This window comes from Bos javanicus, chromosome 1, assembly GCF_032452875.1.
Source record: "Bos javanicus breed banteng chromosome 1, ARS-OSU_banteng_1.0, whole genome shotgun sequence".
Taxonomy (NCBI): Eukaryota; Metazoa; Chordata; class Mammalia; order Artiodactyla; family Bovidae; genus Bos; species Bos javanicus.
The window spans coordinates 155336106-155355031 of NC_083868.1; the positions used below are offsets into that span (position 1 = coordinate 155336106).

At 42.6% G+C, this 18926-nt stretch overlaps 1 protein-coding gene across 5 annotated transcripts in view; it reads right to left on the reverse strand.

Moving 5' to 3' along the window:
• The window catches only part of SATB1 (SATB homeobox 1), a 100117-nt gene that overhangs the window by 41498 nt on the left and 39693 nt on the right, over positions 1–18926 (reverse strand). For all 5 annotated transcript variants that reach the window (XM_061425330.1, XM_061425336.1, XM_061425345.1 and 2 more), the window contains exons 6-8: positions 11317–11428; positions 7864–8318; positions 111–323 (exon numbers count right to left, since the gene is read on the reverse strand). In XM_061425330.1, coding sequence (XP_061281314.1) covers positions 111–323; positions 7864–8318; positions 11317–11428 — 780 coding nt within the window. The remainder of the gene's footprint in view (positions 1–110; positions 324–7863; positions 8319–11316; positions 11429–18926) is intronic.

The following is an 18926-nucleotide window of genomic DNA, read 5'->3' on the forward strand; positions in this document are numbered from 1 at the left end:
TTAAAAAATCTCCCTAAGCATCTTTCTATTTTCTTATTGAGAATCTTCCTTAGCCTTTTTTTAAACAAAAACCAAAAGCAGCAAAGGATGAGGAAGAAAACGAGCCTCACCTGGGGAGGGCGGCTGGGCGGTGTGCTTATCAGGGGGGCAGGACCCATGGCCGAGGCCGCATTCAGGCTCCTCTCCCTTTCATCCTGGTAAATTCGATCTCTCTCAGCTTCCGGTAACTGCAAGAAATTCTGCATAGCCCGAAGGTTTACCAGCAAAGACTGGGACGCAGTCTTGGGATCCTCTTCCTTTCGAAGGATTTCTGAAAGCAAGCCCTGTGGGGAATGAACGGCACAGGGTGAGCGGGTCCCTGCCCGTCCGTGGGGATGCCTGCCTTTTCGTCTCCACTCTGCTCGGAAAATGAACAGTCAGAAGCATCAATTCTACATAGGAATATATTAGTTACAATTGAAGTGGTGGAGAAGAGAGCCTCAATTGTGTTCTTAATTTTATTAAGCGTCTGCTTTACACATAACATAAACGGCAACTGCCTAATTGGTCTCCTTCCTCTGAGCAGCTTAACTTGCCATGAAATCTTTCACAGAGTGAGGATTGAGGCAAGTTAGGAATAAATGAAATGCTCATAATACAACAGCACTGAACTGTACAGTTCTCAAGCTGCCTACACAAAGGCAGCGGAATGCCAACAGCCCAACATGTAAAGATGCAAAGCCATTTCGAGAGAAGCAGGGTTTACAAAGAAAAGACTCGAAGATGAATCGTAACATACTAGGAAAGAGTATCACTAAGCCCTCATGTAAGAAGGACACGAGGTTTTCCTAGGCGAGAATTTTACGTTATTCCTTGGTTTTTCAAACGACTGGAATCAATCACAAATGATTCTATTTACCCTTAAGGAGACTATCCTGACAACCCCTACGCCTGCTATACACCACCCAAGAACAGGCTGAAGTTCTGAACTTCACAAACCACCCTTTACATGAGATACATAACCCCTTTTCCATGTTGCAAAATACCATCGTAGTACGCCATGAAAAAGAATATTATCAAATTCTGTAATAATCCCATTTCTTGAGGAATATTTTTATTAGTGCTAGAAGAAATGCACAGACCATTATTAGTGAATGCCTTTCGGGGCTCCTCCCAAACAACAGAGCATTGTCAACTACTTTAATTTTTGCAAGAATGTTTTTTTTTAAGTGGGTGGTTTTCCACAATTCTCTTTAAGGGATTATATGAAATACAAGGATTAGAAACATTTCCTGCCCATTTGGTAAGGGCTGAGTAGCCCTCACCTCTTCAATCTCCCACATAAAACAATGCAGGGAATGCCAAGTCATGTTTGTTTTCTATGTTTCAGTTTATCACAATATGGCTCAGGATAAAATGTTGTCAAGACCTCTTTGTAATTTGCAAATTTCACTTTCTGATAACCCTGAAAAAATGACGATGGGGTCCTTTTGGGGCAGGGAGGTAAAGTGTCAAAACAACCAAGCCCCGGGGTTTAACACTGGGGTTTTTTCATGGTTTTCCTAGAAGCACAAACCTGGTTTTGTTCCCAATTCCTCAGGGCTAATGTGGCCTATTGTAACAGTTGGGAACATACAATATAAAAGCGGTGTCCACTTTAAAAATGATCTGTAGACTGCTGTTAAAAAGAACCTCCAACAGGCTCAGAGGGCTCAGGGGGTCATTCTGCTTTCTCACTTGGCCCACACAAGGGAAGCCAGCTTCACCCTAAGAAAGGAGCCTGAAGGATGAAGGGTGTGTGTCCTTTCATTCACGATACTGACAGGTAATGCTGCAACTGTGTCTACACAAAAGCAAAACATCCAGTCAATTTAACTAAAATCTAGTCAAACAGGCTGTCAATCACCCAGCTATTTAATTTGCACAAGACCAACTAATTAGATTGACTGGGGTTTTGATACGTCATGTTGAAACCAAAAATGTAGGTCTCAGAAACAATCTTTAAAATAGGTGTTAAAAAAAAAAAGCCCCTGCCCTCCAATCCTGCCCACCAAATGGGGATAAAAAATTTTAAAGATATTAAAAGATGTACTTGGCAAAGCAGTCTATCTTAACCATAGGGAAAGAGATATTAACATATAGTACATATAAATACAATGTTATAAATTCCTCAAGTAGAATAATCTAATACCCTTTAATATTATCTCAGAACAATGCCTGCCACATGTTTGAAAAATATTTATTAAATGGATTATGTGTATTTGGAGCATAAAAGGAAAAAAATTACAAACAGGTGACAGAACTTAAGAACAAGTTATGCTCCCCATGGGAAAATTCTAATAGTAATTATTAATTTACTCAAAGTAAGCCTTTAGTGGAAAGCTCTGTGGCACTCTGTAAGACGTTTATATGCAGTAACTGTTCAGTAATTTAAAAAGCTTTTGTAGGAACATGGATGGACCTAGAAATTATACTAAGTGAAGTCAGACAAAGCTAACATGGCATAACACTGCTTACATGTGGGATCTAAAGTACGACACAAACGAGCTCACTTACAAAGCAGAAACAGACTCACACACAGAAAACAAACTTATGGTTACCAGGGAGGGAGGAGGAGGGGCAGGTCAGGAGACGGACTCACACACACACACTGCCATATCTAAATAACATCTATATAAATAAACAATATATACAGACATATAAACAAGGACCCAGTGCACAGCATAGGGAGCGATACTCAATAATTGATAATAAGGGAAAAGAATCTGAAAAAGAGTATACACATATATGTATGTGCATATATACACACAAACATAAAACCTGAATCACTGTGCCTCACATCTGAACTAACGCAGCACCATAAATCAACTATAGTTCAAAAAATAATTTCAGCTCAAAAGAGATCCTATAAACATTTAGGATGCTATTATATTGGGGAAATTTGAAATTAGATATTCAGAGATCTCAACAAAATATCCTTTCTTTCCACTAGAGAACCACAGTGAGAAAACCAACACATGAAAAAATCCATAACGACATCAAGGCTTGTTAACATGAGACTGAGTCATTCCTGTATAGCTTGAAGTAGCAGCAGGTCACTTGGGAGAGAATTTAGAAATTTCTCTAACCACATTTTGAGGTTGGCATGATGTCTCACTTGAGCATACAAAGTATTTTCGGGGCAAAGCGTTTTATTTTCACTTAATTATTCTAACAAGAGCAAGTACGGGTTTTCAGCTGGGATGTGTTGGAGGGTCTAGACTGAGATCGCAAATCCTGGGAGATTCCAAGAGCTCTAAAGCAGCCAGTGTAGACAGTCTCAGGTGCTTTACAAAACCTTCAGGGTTTTTTTTTTCTTTTTTTTTTTGGCCCAGGCTTTCAATGAGGGGAGTGCCCCCTGGTGGAAATGCTTGAAAATATTATTAGAAAATGTTTGATTAGAATGTGTTAATTACTTTCCAAAAAATGACGTCACTTGAGAACATTCTGGACGCGAAACGAATGCCATGAGAATTACAATTTGGGAATGTACGCTTTGCTCCTGTTCAGGCCGCGGTGACTTGAGCAGCTGCATTTATGAATTCAAGATGTATGTGCTCTTGTTTCCTGTTTCTCATGCTTGAAAATCTAGCTCAGATTGTCACATTAGGTCAAGGTCATTTGTAGTAATCCCCCATGGTGGAGAGTTCTCTGATCAAAACTCTTCTTCATGCTAAAAATACAACATCTCACAGTCACCGTGTACCATGCTTTCTATTGCTGACTAACATACATCAATATTGTGCCCTACAGGTGCTCAATAAATTTGTTGAACAAAATTAAAATCATCAGTCATTCGTGTTTCCAAAAAGAACCTGGATTTTGTATGTTATACAGTGAGTTACCCGCAACTCATGGATACCGATCTCATGGGAAATGAGAAGCTGCTTTTCACTGTACTGTGTCATCAAACCGTTCAGCATGTGCTCTGTACGTGAAAACGTGAACTTATTCTGCGTCGTCATTACACGACAGTTGTGAGAATTCCAATGTTTTCAATTAAAGAGTGAACTTGCTGATGAATTCCTAAACCTTTTTTATATTCCAGAAAGAGTTTACAAGTAAAATTCATTAGTAATTGGAAAAGAAAGAAAAACCTTCAATAAATACTATCAGTACTTCCAAAAGCTAATTATGAATTCTTGAAAACAGCAGATAAGCGAAAGAGACTGCCAATCTGAACAAAGGCCTGTCTGGCCTCCTGTTCGTCTCCTCTTTGAACATAATCACTGATTCAAATAGATTTTTATCAGCTTCATGGAACTTCAAAGCCCTCAGAAGAAAAATATGATCTGATGAAATCGCCTCCTAAAAATAAAACATGTAGCAAATTCTTCAGGGCTACCTGCTTCTGCTGTTGGGTGAATTTTTAATCACGTGTCCAGGTGAAAGACTACTTTCAAGCTCCACCTACTGCCCTGGACTCAGGCCAAGCGAGTTATAAGCAGACACATTTATCTCTGCCGTTTGGGAGGCCAAACCAGAGCTGTCACGGTGGGGTGAGCACCTTTTACCTTCTATTCAATAGTGATATGGAGAGTGGACTTTTCTTAAATTACACTGCGAAGAATTATAGGAACACAGTAGCAATTTCTGTTATACTTAAGCAGGCAAATTTCTCTCTACCACATAATTTACAGGACTCAAATTCAATAAAACATTGCATGATGGTCCATTACTGTTATCAGTTTTGAATAATCCATCTTCATTCTTTATTTTACTGGAAAACAAAGTGTGCCGAAGACAAGCGGACGGGGGTTAGGAAAAAAGCCGCTGGACGGGATCAGAGTTAACTCTGGGTTAAATTTTTTAAAAAAAGGGGGAGAGGCGCTGAAGTATGTATTTCCTTCTATAATGACCTTTAAATAGCAATAATACAGAGAAGTGAACTGAAATGTATAAGTCTAGAAGCTTCAGCAATTAATTTTAGCCATGGGTTTCCATTAAAAAGACATCAAGTAGGCATAACTGAATGAATGGCAGATGCTAAGAGCTGGTATCTTCAGTAGCAATTAAAGAACATATGCCCCTCGATTCAGAAGGTAGAGAAGTCCTCAAAACAAGAAATCATACCAATTTCATAACAAACTTTCAGAAAAGGTAGACTTTTAAAAACCTTTTAGTTTTTAGACCTTTTTAAAAAAGTGATACATGAACATCTTAAGAGAGGGATAGATTTTAAATTAGGAGACCCAATTAATATGATGAGAAAATTCTCCAACGAAGAGTTAAAACAAGAGATCCAGGATTTTAGAGTTGTACAGAGCTATCAATGGCTAAAACAGCCTCAGCTCACAGTACCATTATCTATTATATGAATGTTTTCATGTACTGTTTATAGGGGGCCAGTGTCTTTATCTGATCACATCATAGAACTCTGCATTTGTATGTACATATTTTACATCATTTTTTTTTAAACCTGGAGCTTGCACATTGTAATAAGCGCACACAAATGTGTGCGTGGTTTAACTCTGCAGAGCTCCTGCTTTATACATATGCATTAGCATGTGTATTTTCGTCCTCCAAACGCACACCATACACTCTCACGCTGCACCTGCTTTTATTGAAATGCATACACTTTGAAATAAACACACTACACGCACGCATACGAATGTATAATCATTAAACTAAACGCAGCTGCGTGTGTGCGCGTGCGTGAGCGTGGCGTTTCAGTATGACCACTGAAAAGACACGCGTGCGTGCATGCTTTAAAGTGAATTCCCCAAAAGTGGATCCTTATATACACATTAAAAAATTACTCTCATTGAAATCAGACAGCTACAAACATGGCCAAAATCCACTTTGACGGAGGAGTCCCAATTAGCAATATAAAGGTTTAAAACCAAACCCCTCTGTCACTGGGGGCTCCAGACAATTTTTCAGTAATGACTGTTTCTCAACCGGCTATTATTAATAAAGAGATGGATATCAAGCTGTACCCAGACTTCATTCGCCTCTCTCCCTCAAAAACATTAAGTCACTGTTTTCGATGCTAACCACAGAAATAACTATCCTTTGGGAGAGACTGATAGGGTATAAAAAAAGGGAGAACTCTGCCTTTTTCCCAGTAACAAATCCTACTGATATCTATGGAATCTGTCCACGTGAAAACCCAAGAAGAACAAATGGTCACTCTCCAGGGTGATGCCTGCCTGGGACATGAGAGCCCCAAAGATGAAAAAAATGCCCCGATGGAAGTGACCTAACCCTTCTCTCCTTTAGCTGGACACTCTTTACCAAATAAAACACACTTTCCTCGGTCCTTTAAGAAATAACAATTTGCTCAACTTCCAAAATTCACTCACAGTGAATCTGTGAGTCATCTGTGTCCATGTCAATGCTATCTTTGTGGTCATTCAATTCAGTTCAACAAGCGTCTTACTGAACTTTTATGCAGAGAGCTGCCTGGTTTTTGCCCAGGACTGAGAACTACTGGTAGTCAACTATTTACAAACGTGATGCTGCTGCCAGAAATGGGAGCATCAAGAAGGCTGACTTGATTCTTTCATCTGTTCACTTCATTTTTCTAAAACAATGACCCTCCAATTGAACAGGGCTGTCAGATTAAAGGGACCAGCTAATAATGAATATACTTTTAAGTTAAAGATACAAAACTAGGCAAGCGCCTACAGTTTTGCAACCTGAGAAAAAACTTTTGAACCATCCCCTTAAACACAGACAAATGATATATAAAAAAAAGTTAAAGAACCCCAAAACAAACACGGAGTTAAAGGTTTTATAAGGCCTCCTAACTTTCAACCCAGCAAAGGCAAGCCGAAAATAAGTCACAGCTGGGATTCTCCTAGGTATGGAAACTCTGCCAGCAAGGAATTAATACTAGATATTTTTGTACCAGGATTTTATTCTTATAATCATGTAATAAAATAACTTAAATATGAAAGGAAAGTATGAGTCAGGCTTAAAAAGAAAAAAACGGACCAAAGAAATACCAGAGGCAAAACAAGAAAGTTAAAAGACATCACGTCCTCACTGATAATCAGAGTTACACGTTCTCCTGGGTTGTTTTTTGGTGTGTGTGTGTCTGTGGGTGCCCGGGCCAGAAATAAACACCATATATATTGTCCTAATTGCCAAAAAAAGAAAAAAAAACCCAACCCTCTCATTCACTCTTCGTTTAGGGCTTTTCACAAGTGTTTATCTTAGGCCTTCCCCTGGATCACCCTCTCCAGGTCCTGCGAAGTATCCTCCCTGCTGATAGTATCTTCACAGGAATTTGCCCAGGAGGACAAAGGCGTGAAAGCAAGGGGTGTATGCAAAACTCAGTGAGAAGTCTCAAACAAGGCTTCCAAGGGCAAGCCTACCCGCTCCAGCGCCCGCTTTGTAAACAGTGTTACTGAAACACCACGCCCACATCCATGCGTTTACTTCTATGGCTACTATGCCCTCGAAACCTCAAATGTTTACTATATGGCGCATTACAGAAAAAGTCTGGCTGATCCCTGCTCTAGGAAAGGAAGCTAGTCAGCTAGAAGCCTGGAGTCCTACCAGTGGCCTTGACCAAGGGCTGAAACCTTTCTCCCTCGGCTACGACACTCTCTGTTTCCGTTAGGTAAAAGCACAGGTAATGGCAACGTGAAATATTTCTGACATTTGTTCTTTCAAGGCCGCTGATTCAGGATCCATCTGTACATAGCCTTCTCTTGGTAGGAGAGGTTTCTGCTAAGCAGGGAAGCGCTGAAATGTAGGCACCCCCAGGAACAGATCATATGGAGGGCAGGAGAAAATGTTAACATTACACAGCAGAAGAATAAAGGTTAGCACAGCCCGGGTGAAAGAAGGAAGAGCAAGACAGAGAAGAACCACGTTCAAATGAACAACACTGACCTGAGTTCTGTTAAAAGCCACACGTGCAAAGACTGCCTGCGAGATGCCTGCCCGCTTCAGCTCGTCACGCACCCACTGGTAGATTTCGGAAGACACCTCTGTGTTGGTGGAGACCTGCTGCTCCAACGGTTTATTCATAGACCTACTGACGGGGGGAGGGTGGTTCAAGTACTGCTGGTTTAAGGACTGCTGGGCTAGAAGTCTGTTCACGGCATACTGCTGGTTCAGCAGCTGGGCCATCACCAGCTGCTGGTTGACCAGCTGCGGGCTGATGGGCGTCGACACCAGCCCGGGGTGCAGGTTGGGCAGCGGCGTCCGCACGGAGGGCTGGCTGCCGTGGGACAGCTGGGCCGGCGAGGGGGGCTGCTCCGCCGTGCTCCCCGGGGCAGGCTGCTGGCCGAAGCTGACGTGGTTGGCGCCCTGCTGGGACAGCTCCGACAGACTATCCATTTCCACTGCAGCGGGCGAGAGGGAAAACCACGTTACAAGCGGTACTCCGCTCTGCTGAGGCGCCCTGAGCTTTCCCCAAGCACGGGGAGGCACGGGCGCTGAAGGGCCAACGAAAGCAGAGCACCTCAGGACAGAACCCCACCGGCTGTGAGCTTACCTTTCTTTTCCGCGCGCGGCCACCAACTCTGAAAGGGGGAAACACTTTCTAATGTTGTGATGTGGTTTAGATTTAAGGCCCGAAATCCATTATCTTCACATTCTACGTGACTAGTTTTGGGGTCAAATTATTATTCGCTATTACTTCTGATCCCACGAAGGCTTATAAAAGCAACATGTATTTTGAAACAGCTTCTCGGGAAATTCCCTGCGGGTCTGGTGCTTTCACTGCCGAGGGCCTGGGTTCAATCCCTGGTCGGGGAACTAAGATCCCACAAGCCAGGTGGTACAGATGCCCACCAAAAAAAAAAAAAAATTCTAGAAAAACCCTAGTTGCTTAGTGGTGACTAGAAAGAGTGAAGCTAAGAAAACATCATATGCAATTGTAGAAAAAAAGAAATATCCATATATATACACATATATATATGGCGACGCCATGGACTGTAGCCTGCCTGGCTCCTCTGTCTACGGCATTTTCCAAGCAAGAATACTAGAGTGATTTGGCATTTCCTACCCCAGGGGATCTCTCTGACCCAGGGATCAAACCTCAGTCAGTCTCTCCTATCTCCTGCATTGCCGGGTGCCTTCTTTACCACTGTGCTACCCGGGAAGCCGTATATATATGTGTATTTACAAGGAACAAATACTTGGAGATACATATATTAGACTCCCTGGTGGCTCAGCTGGTAAAGAATCCACCTGCAATGTGGGAGACCTGGGTTCTACCCCTCGGTTGGGAAAATCCCCTGGAGGAGGGAAAAGTTACCCACTCCAGTATTCTGGCCTGGAGAATTCCATGGACTGTATAGTCCATGGGGTTGCAAAGAGTCAGACACGACTGAGCAACTTTCACTTCACACATACATAAACTGTTACCACTTCAAGAAAAAGGTTTGAAAGAAAAATGATCTAAATATTATTTACGTTCAATTTTAAACCAGTTGTGAGTTTAAAAAAGTAATCCATATAATCAATAAAAGGGGTCATAATGATAAGTAATGATAACTGAGTTCAGACTGAACCCTGGGCTGAGTATTTTACACGTCCTGTTTCACTGAATGATAGCTCTCAAGTTAGGTGGCATGAAGAGCCGCAATCACCGCCTAGAACGAAGCAACCGATTTTTCATACTGCAAGCCAGTACACCCAGTCGCTGAAATCCAAATGCTTCTTGAAGAAGCTGTGGCCATCACCAGACGCTAATGACAATCTTTCAAGGGAGAGGTGGGGAGTCATCCCGGTACAAGGTGATGTTGTCACCGTTTTTCAATTAATTATCACCCACCTGGGATGAATGTTTCTCCTTTGGCTAGACACCTCATGTGGACTGGCTGAGAGTGAGCAGTAAGGCAGTCAAATGCTTTGCGGCTACAAGGAAGAGACAGCTTTGATGCTCTTGAACTGAGAGCTGACGGTGGTAGGTAAGCGAGTCCTAAACAGCACACCATGGGGCTCTCCTGGGGGCCCAGTGGTTAGGACTCCATACTTTCACGGCTGTGGGTCTAGGCTCGATCCCCAGGCCGTGCGGTGCAGCCAATAAATAAATAAACAGTACACCATGCCTCCCAGGTGTGGACTCTGGGTTGATTTTCATCATCATTTCTCTTTTTACTAAATATTCTGGCTTTATATTTAGAGGAACTGATCATATCGCTATAATCACTGATGTATGCAAAATATAACTAAAAACGGGGGAAGAAACTTCCATTTCAACCAGTGCTATCAGCCCAAGTGGGCCATTCACAGGGAATAGTAATTCAAGCAATTATTCCAAAAAATGATGTATTGTCTTCATTACAGCTCTAAGCTATAAAAGGCAAAGAATCTGTTTTGGTAGATGGATGATTTTGCTTCAAATATTAAAAGCTAAAACAGGCTCAAAATTCAGGTTCTCCTGCCTCTTAAAGTCTTAAGGAGAAGTTATTATTGCTGTTTTATTAAATCAATGTAATGGAAGTAAACAGAGATAGACTGAAACCATGACATAATGCCATGCATATTAAACATCCCATTTCTATATTATTTTAAAACATTTATTTGGAAGGGGCAAGTATGTGAAAGAAAACGTTAATAGAAATTAAAACATTAACCTTAATCACGGGATTTGCTTCTACAAACACTAACAGACTCAACAGGGGGAAAAACGTCATAATCTAAATGCTCAGGTACAACAAACAACTTTTATCTGTCACTTCACACTGTAGATCAGTTTAATGTGTTCCCTGAGTAACAAATATTGACCTAAAGTTACACGTTAAGATAGGAGGCGTGGCGTGTAGAATCGAGGAATGATGCAATGGTTCTTGGGTGATGGATGGTCCAGAAAGCAGCAGACCCACCCAAAGCCCCCATCTAGGGGACTGGAGACAACAGCTCCAATCATTACCCGATCTCCATGCGGAGACTATAAATACAATTTAACGTCTTTAAACACTGGGTGTAAAATCTGGCACTCTCCCTTCTTCTCCAACAAAACCAAGAAAAACAAAAAACAACAAAAAACCCATAAAAGCATGACCTGTCTCTGAGAACCCACAGCCTCTGTTCACTATTCCAGGCCTGGTTAGGCCCTCACTGAGACACTAAAACAAATGACAGCTCAGGCCCCACCCCCCACCTCCATCCCCTGCACGTCTGACGACCAAGTCAGTCGGGCTGATTTAAACACAAACATTTATGGAATTCAATTATCTCATTATACTCAGACCCACTCCCCACCCTCCAAGAAACAGTCTAAATCGATCTCTAATTGGGCAATCACAAGGCCTGGCTGCACACGTGACTTGGAGAAACCCCCAAACGACACGCGGCAGTTCGGAGCCACCTCTGCGACGGCGTTCTGCTTACCCATCATATCTTTTGTCTTCTTGAAATGTTTGTACCACCTTCCAAATTCTTGACATTTTGCTGCTGAGACATTTGCATAGTAAGTGCTGTTCACAATGGAGGAGATCATGCTCTGCACGGAGAGGGGGAGAGCAGTTGTGACACACAGTGGAACAAGAGAGAACATGGTCATGATTTCAGCTGTGCAAACTCGTTTTTGTTTGTTAATCCACGGAGGACCCATACGTTTTTGCTTCACACTTTAGCCTAAAGCCGCAACTTCTTCAAAGTCATTAAGTAGATCATCAAACGCTTATTTCAGTAGAAAGCTGCAGCCCACTGAGACTGCTATAAAGCGATCACACCCACAGACTCTGCTCTAGTAGGTATGGGAAATGTCATCTATTCTTGGGCAGACAACTGTCCATGCATCCCAATAAATCCAAATACTTGGAGATGACTTTCTGATTGCAGTTCATAGATAAATGCCTTTGTGGTGTGGTGCCTAAATCTCCATCCTTGCAAGTCCCAGGACGGCCCAGGGACCAGCATCATCCGGAAACTTACTAGAAATGCAGAAGGTTGGGCCCTAAGCTAGGCCAGGGCAATCAGCATCTACATTTTAATCAGATCCCCAGGAGGGCTGCCTGCACATTAAAGTTTGAGAAACACCCCTTACACTGTTTATTCATAGCATTTGGGTTTCAATCGCAGGTAAATTAACACTGTTCCAAGGCTGACTGACCACATTTAAGAAGAAACAAACTATTCACGAAGATCTTCTATCAGAAGAAAAAAAAGCATGCTGCCATCTTATTGCTAGCTTCATATAAAATTTGGGTTTTGAATTTCAAACTGAGTGTAACATTTTTAAGTCTATGCATTTCATGGTGGGTTGTTTCTTGAGGACACCACAAACAAAGAAAACAACCTGTCACTTATCCTCATCCTGCGTCTAACGAAAAGTTGTGAGACAGAATCAGCAGTTTAACACAGAAAAATGAAGAAAGAAAGACGATTTTGACGTATTACTGGGTATGTTTTTTTCTTTTTCTTTTTTAAACTCATTTTCAACATGGAAAAGTATTTTCTTCCCTGCCAGTTTTGGTCCTGGTCATTCCAATGACTTGATCCACAACACTCATATTCTCTAGTAGCGGCTAACTTTATTTCTCCATTGAGTTGTAGGAGTAACTAGACTCTGCAGCACCAATCTGTTCTCCTATATGGAGAAACAAGAGAACTTACCTTTCAGACTTCAGTTGATCCATGACAAACAATTTACAGAAGGCAATTGTTTGGGAGGTGAGACACAGCCAGAAAAGCCAGTTTGGGAACAAAAGTATCTTTCACACCATTACCTTCTTTAAGCTACTTCTAATGTAGAGCCCTTTCGGCTATCACTGATTCTCCTGACACCTCTCATCAGTGTTAATTTTGTAACACGCACACATTCTCGTAACACGTAAATCTAGGGGATCCTTGAAGAACTTCCAGGGAAGGATAAGCTGGAGTTACATTATCGATGTAAAACACGGCTATCCTAAGAGCCACAATGACATTTTTTTGACACTTTCTACTTGATAGTCATTTTCACATTTTATTTCTCTAAAAAGACATTCTTAATGTGCTCGTGATACTCTGCCATTAATTCAGACTAAGAGTGTCCCTCAGTCCAGGGTACAAAAAGATACTTAGCAAGGTTGCCAAAACCAGAGCCAGAAATCTACCTGATCCAGTTAACAATCCATCAGCTTCAATCACAGTTACTCTATTGTTAATGACGGATCAATAAAGTCAACGATAATAAAACGAAGGAGATGGCTGATGGATCACAGTGATTCTGCAAACGGGCGAGAGCCCATGTTCTTCTACTTTAGTCCAATTTTTAAAAAACTATTACTCTTCAATTTAGACGTGCAGGGAGATTCTTAAATGTTAAGGTAATAGTACATACAAATTTTGCATGTAGCTTATTCTTAATTTTAGAAAGGTACGAAATATTGAAATTTTGCTGAGGTTTTTGACAAACAAGTCCAGGCTACTTGACTTTGTGGATAGTTCTGTGTATGAGACTTGCTCTGGGCTCACACCTACTATCTGACTGGCTGGTACTAGACACAAAGAGGTGTTAAGAAACAGCCTTTGCCACAACAAGTTTACCCTCAATTAGGAAGAGACATGTACACAGATCATTTCAATTTAATGTGATTCAGTAGACCCAGAGGAAAATATATGGGGGCGGGGGTGGAGAAAAATATATAATGTGTGGGGAAAAAGAAAAAAATTCTGAAACATTCTCATAAAAGTGGAGCCCATATGTAACAGTGCTATGTAGTTCATTATTATCCATATGTGGAAAATAATATCCATATGTGCGTGATCATCAAAGCTTCCCCCTGCCCTCGTTTAACCCTAAACTGGTACGCACTGTCCTTAAGTGACTTTCTGGATGCTTTCTACTCCGTCAAGTGATGCGTGCTCAGGGAAACTCTGATTAATATAAATATTAGCCTAAGCGAGACATAAATCAAAAGGCTAATCCACAGGTTATGGAGCAGGCCAGAGCAACTTTCTAGATTCTCTTTATGTGCTTTTAGGGGGGCTGGGAAATAGCCCGTAATTCAGGTAACTTGGGGTCACCTCTATTTTTATTGGAACAATATGCAGTGATTTGGACAACCAGATTGCTCAGTCAGCCACTACATGAGACTTTTATTTTTCTTTGTGGTAAAGTCTCTATTGAAGGCTTGGGCATGGCATCTGACTAGGTCTATGAGTTCCAAGGTAGGGAAGAGAGACCTCAGAAAATTGTGAGGCACGTGGCATTTGAAAGATCACATTTGCTGTGTATTTCAAATTTGGACATAAATACCTATTGCTTTGATAATACAAAGAACAGAGTCAAGATGATAATATTTTGCTACAGGGTAAGGCGGGAAAGGGGGCGGGCAGACAAAGACCCCTGTTTCTAAGGAGAGAGGCTTGGGCTGCTTCTGTCATTCACAAGGAGATCCTGATTCAAAACGATTACCCTCTAAAAAAGACGACTCACTGACTTGTGAGTCCGTACAGGTCTGGGGCTCTCTATTTCTCTCCATCCCAAACGCCTGGCACGAATTATATACACACTACGTCTTCAGCTGGTAAGGAATCCGCCTGCAATGCAGGAGATCTGGGTTCCATCCCTGGGTTGGGAAGACCCCCTGGAGCAGGGCAAGGCTGCCCACTCCGGTGTTCCTGCCTGGAGAATCCCATGCGCTGTACCTCCGTGGGGTTGCAAAACCCCCTGGAGCAGGGCAAGGCTGCCCACTCCGGTGTTCTGGCCTGGAGAATCCCATGTGCTGTACATCCGTGGGGTCGCAGAGTCAGACACGACTGAGCGACGTGCACTTTTCACATGTGTGTTTGATGAAGCAGAATCAGCAAACCCACGTGCAGGTCCAGGGTGTGCTACACGCTGGTCAGGCGACCTTGGCTGAATTAATCAACGACCAGGACCGTCCCCATACTTAATGGGAATGGCAGCAGAAGCCGCCTCACGGGGCTGTTCTGAGAACCCGTTAATTCATTCTGCAAACAACTATGGAACCAGTGTGTGTCTACCACTGGACTAGGTCGCTGAAAACAGGACCTGAGGAGGTGCGTGGACAGACAATGAACAGCATGATGAGTGTGGTGCAATGAACACAGAGCCCGTAACACGCTGAGCATGGAGTTAAGAGAAGTTAATCACTATGACGACCCTCCACCTCCCTTCACATTGGCTTTTATCATATGATCACATTTCAGATCAGCCCAAAGACTATGCTTTAAATAACTCAAGTCTTACATACAATTTTCAAACGAAGCGTTTTTAAGTCAGAGAAATTTTCTTATGAAGAACACACAAAATACAAATTAATGATCCAATGACCAGTCGGATCGAGGGGTAACCAGAGAAAACCTCAATGGAAAAGAGCATTTCCGTTGGAATGGTCTCAATACTCCAACCTGGTGGTACCTTCTGAAGCTGGCCTGCAGGCCCCACATGGCAGACGACACCAATAAGACACACAGCTCTCCTCTGACACGTCAGCTCTGTGCCCTCTCCCATCTCTAGCTGCCGCGGCTCACCTAGGGGCTAACTTCAGCGGGAACTGCTGCAAGGCCCTTCCTGACAGCGCAAGCATGCCTTTCTTGGGCACCATGACGGTCTTGTCAAGCTGTTTCTTTCCTGCTAGGCAGTGAGCCTCAGGGCTTATCTCCGTATAGCCTGGACCCATCACAGGGCTGGGCACATTGATGGGGATCAATAAAAGGTCACTGACATGGGTCATCTCTGCAGGCTACCAGAAAGCCATCCTCTTTTCTTAAAGGTCAAAGGTTATGGCAGCTTCATTATCAGAGGAATCTTTTCAATCCATCACTTCTGGTTATCCAGCTCCCACCCAGAGCTCTTGGAACTGTTGGCTCTTGAATTTGCAAGAGATCCTGCCCCAGGCTTTTCAAGCTACATAGATGTCTCAGAAGTCTCAGAGCTTTGGGGCTTGCCTTCTCCCAGATCGCCTAAACAGATCAACAGGAGAGATCTCCCTCTCTCTGTCTCTTTCACAAAGATGTGTATGTGACTTGCCTGGCAAGTCCCATTTGGTGGCCAGCCTGCATAAAGCATCCATGTTCAGAGATGAAAATAACCAGGCTGATCAAAATCCTTTGGTTTAAATCCCAAGTTCAAACGCTACACAGACCCAGAAGAGGCACTGGCTTCCAGTGTCAGGAAATACAGTTTGGGAGTCGGCAGAAATTGGCTGTGGGTCTCCTAACCCCGGTGTGACACAATATTCTCATCCTAGGAGCCAAGTTGTAAGCTTTTCTAAGATCCACAAAGCACGTGTCTGCGCTCCATGAGGAGCTCCAGCTCTTTCTGAGAGTCTGCTCGAGTTCCGATCTGAAAGAATGCCATCTTCACAGAAACCCGGGTTCTCTAGAATGATACCATCTGCCACAGGCTGAGCTTCCTTTTCAGCCAAATACATTATTTATAACCTTTCTAATTGTGAAAAGGTAAGGGTGGAATTTTTCTACCGCCTGGCTTCGATATGGTTAGAACATTCTGAACCTTTGCTCCCAAAGACTGCCGGTCTCTGAATTTGAAAAACAAAAAGCAACCCCCAAACCCACAAGGAATTGGTGGAGGTCACACACATTTCCAAAGTATCCTATCCTTTCAAAGCCCTGCTGGACAGGACAGATACTGGGGGTATGCATTTATAACATTCAGAAACCAAAGCAAGACAAGCTTTCTCTCTCTCCTTGGTCATCTGATAGCCAAGGGAAGAGGTTTGGGAAGAGGTGAGACCTACTGGAAAAAAAGGAAAAAACGGTTCACCAACTGGGGAAAGACAGTGATCTGATTACCCTTAAAATTGCTTTGTTGTGCCTTTAACAACAACAAAAAACCCAGCCCCAAACAATGCTAATCAGGTTATTCAGTCATTTAAACCAGAACTGTTCATGCTTTTCTGCCAAATCAACCAACCACAGCAAAATCTGTTATCTGTGATTGCTCAGCTTCCAGTCAAAGAAACACTTAACCCCCACTATACCAAAAGTTTTCCAAAATACCGTGCTCACTGGAAAGAAAGAGAATGTCATGACATAGCTAGAGGGTAACTGGAGGGCTGGACCCTAAACCTGCACATTAGAATATAACCAACTCCAGTCTTACCGGAAGCCAGCAGCTCCCTAGCTTTCACGTGAGCTCCAGCCAGGCTTCCCCTGCACATTTTTTTTTTTTAAAAACAGGACGGTGATATCATGATCAAAACTTACTAACGACTTGAGGATGGTGTAACCGAGGTGGGAGGAGGCAGCCAGAGCCTCTACAAAACAGTGGGTCCCCACATTTAAAGCTTCCAGGCTCCATCAGCAGAGAGGGCAAAAGCCACAACATCTTATTTACACAATTATCTAAATACGATTAAACAGCTGATGGACAAATATTAAACTGGAAAATGTATAGTCATTTCAGCTTAATGTAATCCTCTTTCTGTAAACACCCAAGATGATTTTTTTCAACCAGAACAGTCCTGACATCTCATAAGCCTAAGGGTGAATAGCAAGAGATTGTTTTTGATAGTTATAAATATTCAAAAGACATGCAGACCATCTGCTTTCATAATACAGGTAAAGCAAGACTGAAATGGGGACTGCTGTATAAAAATGATTCTTTTAACAAAGTCTTCCTCTCCTCGAAAACTATAAAGACAGATGTCAAAAACTGTTTACACAGAGCAATCAGGAGCGTGCAAAATGTAATATTCCTTTTACACTCAGTGCTTGCTAAAGAGATTTTTTTTTCCCCTTTTTCTTCCCATCTGTGTGTTGCAACACATTTCTACAAGTTAAAAACATTTTTTTTCAAACAGAGATCTCATGAATACCCAAAAACATGCTATCTGGTTTCTGAATGCTAATTAATTTCAACTAAGGAATCTGAATATCTTCTTCTGTAGAAAGGAATGTATGTTTTGAATCGCAATACTCTAGAGACAGCAAGGGAACTCATCTTGCACAGGTTTAATTCCGTAAGGTGATTGTTCATGGTTCTTACCTTATCGGTAATATATATCTAGCCCATCCATGTCTTAAATGAAAGCACATCACTGCTAATGTCTTTGGCACAAAGTCTAAAATAATTGTTTTCTGAAATAAATGTCTGTCGTGTAAAATGTATATGCAGAAACCTTTAACCTCTCAGATGACGCAGAGCAAGGCTTTTGGAAGCTCCGTAGTTAATTTTCAGGCCTAGAACGCTAATCTTGACAGTAACCTTTTTATGTATTGTATTAATGGCACAGAGACATTAAGCACCTTTTTATAATTTTCAATAAAATGAGCATTTACTGAACAATCTGTCAAACTGCTGGCTCTCTCTTCCCTTACATTTTTATTTTTTGAGACGTGTGTAACTTCACAGGCCTGGATGGCCCTCCGCTTTCTCCAGGTCCGGTCTGCCTGCGGCCTGAATTTTCACAGCAGATTTTTCGAGGCGTGTGGGAAACTTAAAAAGGTCAAACTCGAACTTCAGATCAAATGACATCAACTCCATACTCAAACACTGTTTTCACAGGGATTCTCAGTCAGCGGGGTTTTCTCTTCATCCCAAAGGACATCAAATACTACGGACAAGCTCTAAGAGGCATCGCAGGAGGCAGGGCCATGGGGTGAATCTGCTGAAAAGGCTCAGGTAGGCCCCAGCTGGTGCTGGGGGAGGAGAAGGCGAGGTCTGGACTGGGCTGCAGTTCACGGGGAAGCAAACGGCAGGGTTTCTAAGAGTCCAGTGTGGTTTGTGATGTTAGCTCACGTTCCCCCAAATCCTTCCCTCTGGATCCTCTTCTGCTTTCTAAGCTATGCTCTCGGGAGATACAACCGGGGCATGGCCGGCATCTCGGTTTGTGGAGAAGAGACTGCTGCTGCCGCTAAGTCACTTCAGTCGTGTCCAACCCCGTGCAACCCCACAGACGGCAGCCCACCAGGCTCGTCTGTCCCTGGGATTCTCCAGGCCAGAACACTGGAGTGGGTTGCCATGTCCTTCTCCAGAGAAGAGACTAATCACTTCTAAATTTGACTTAAACTCCAGGTGTCAT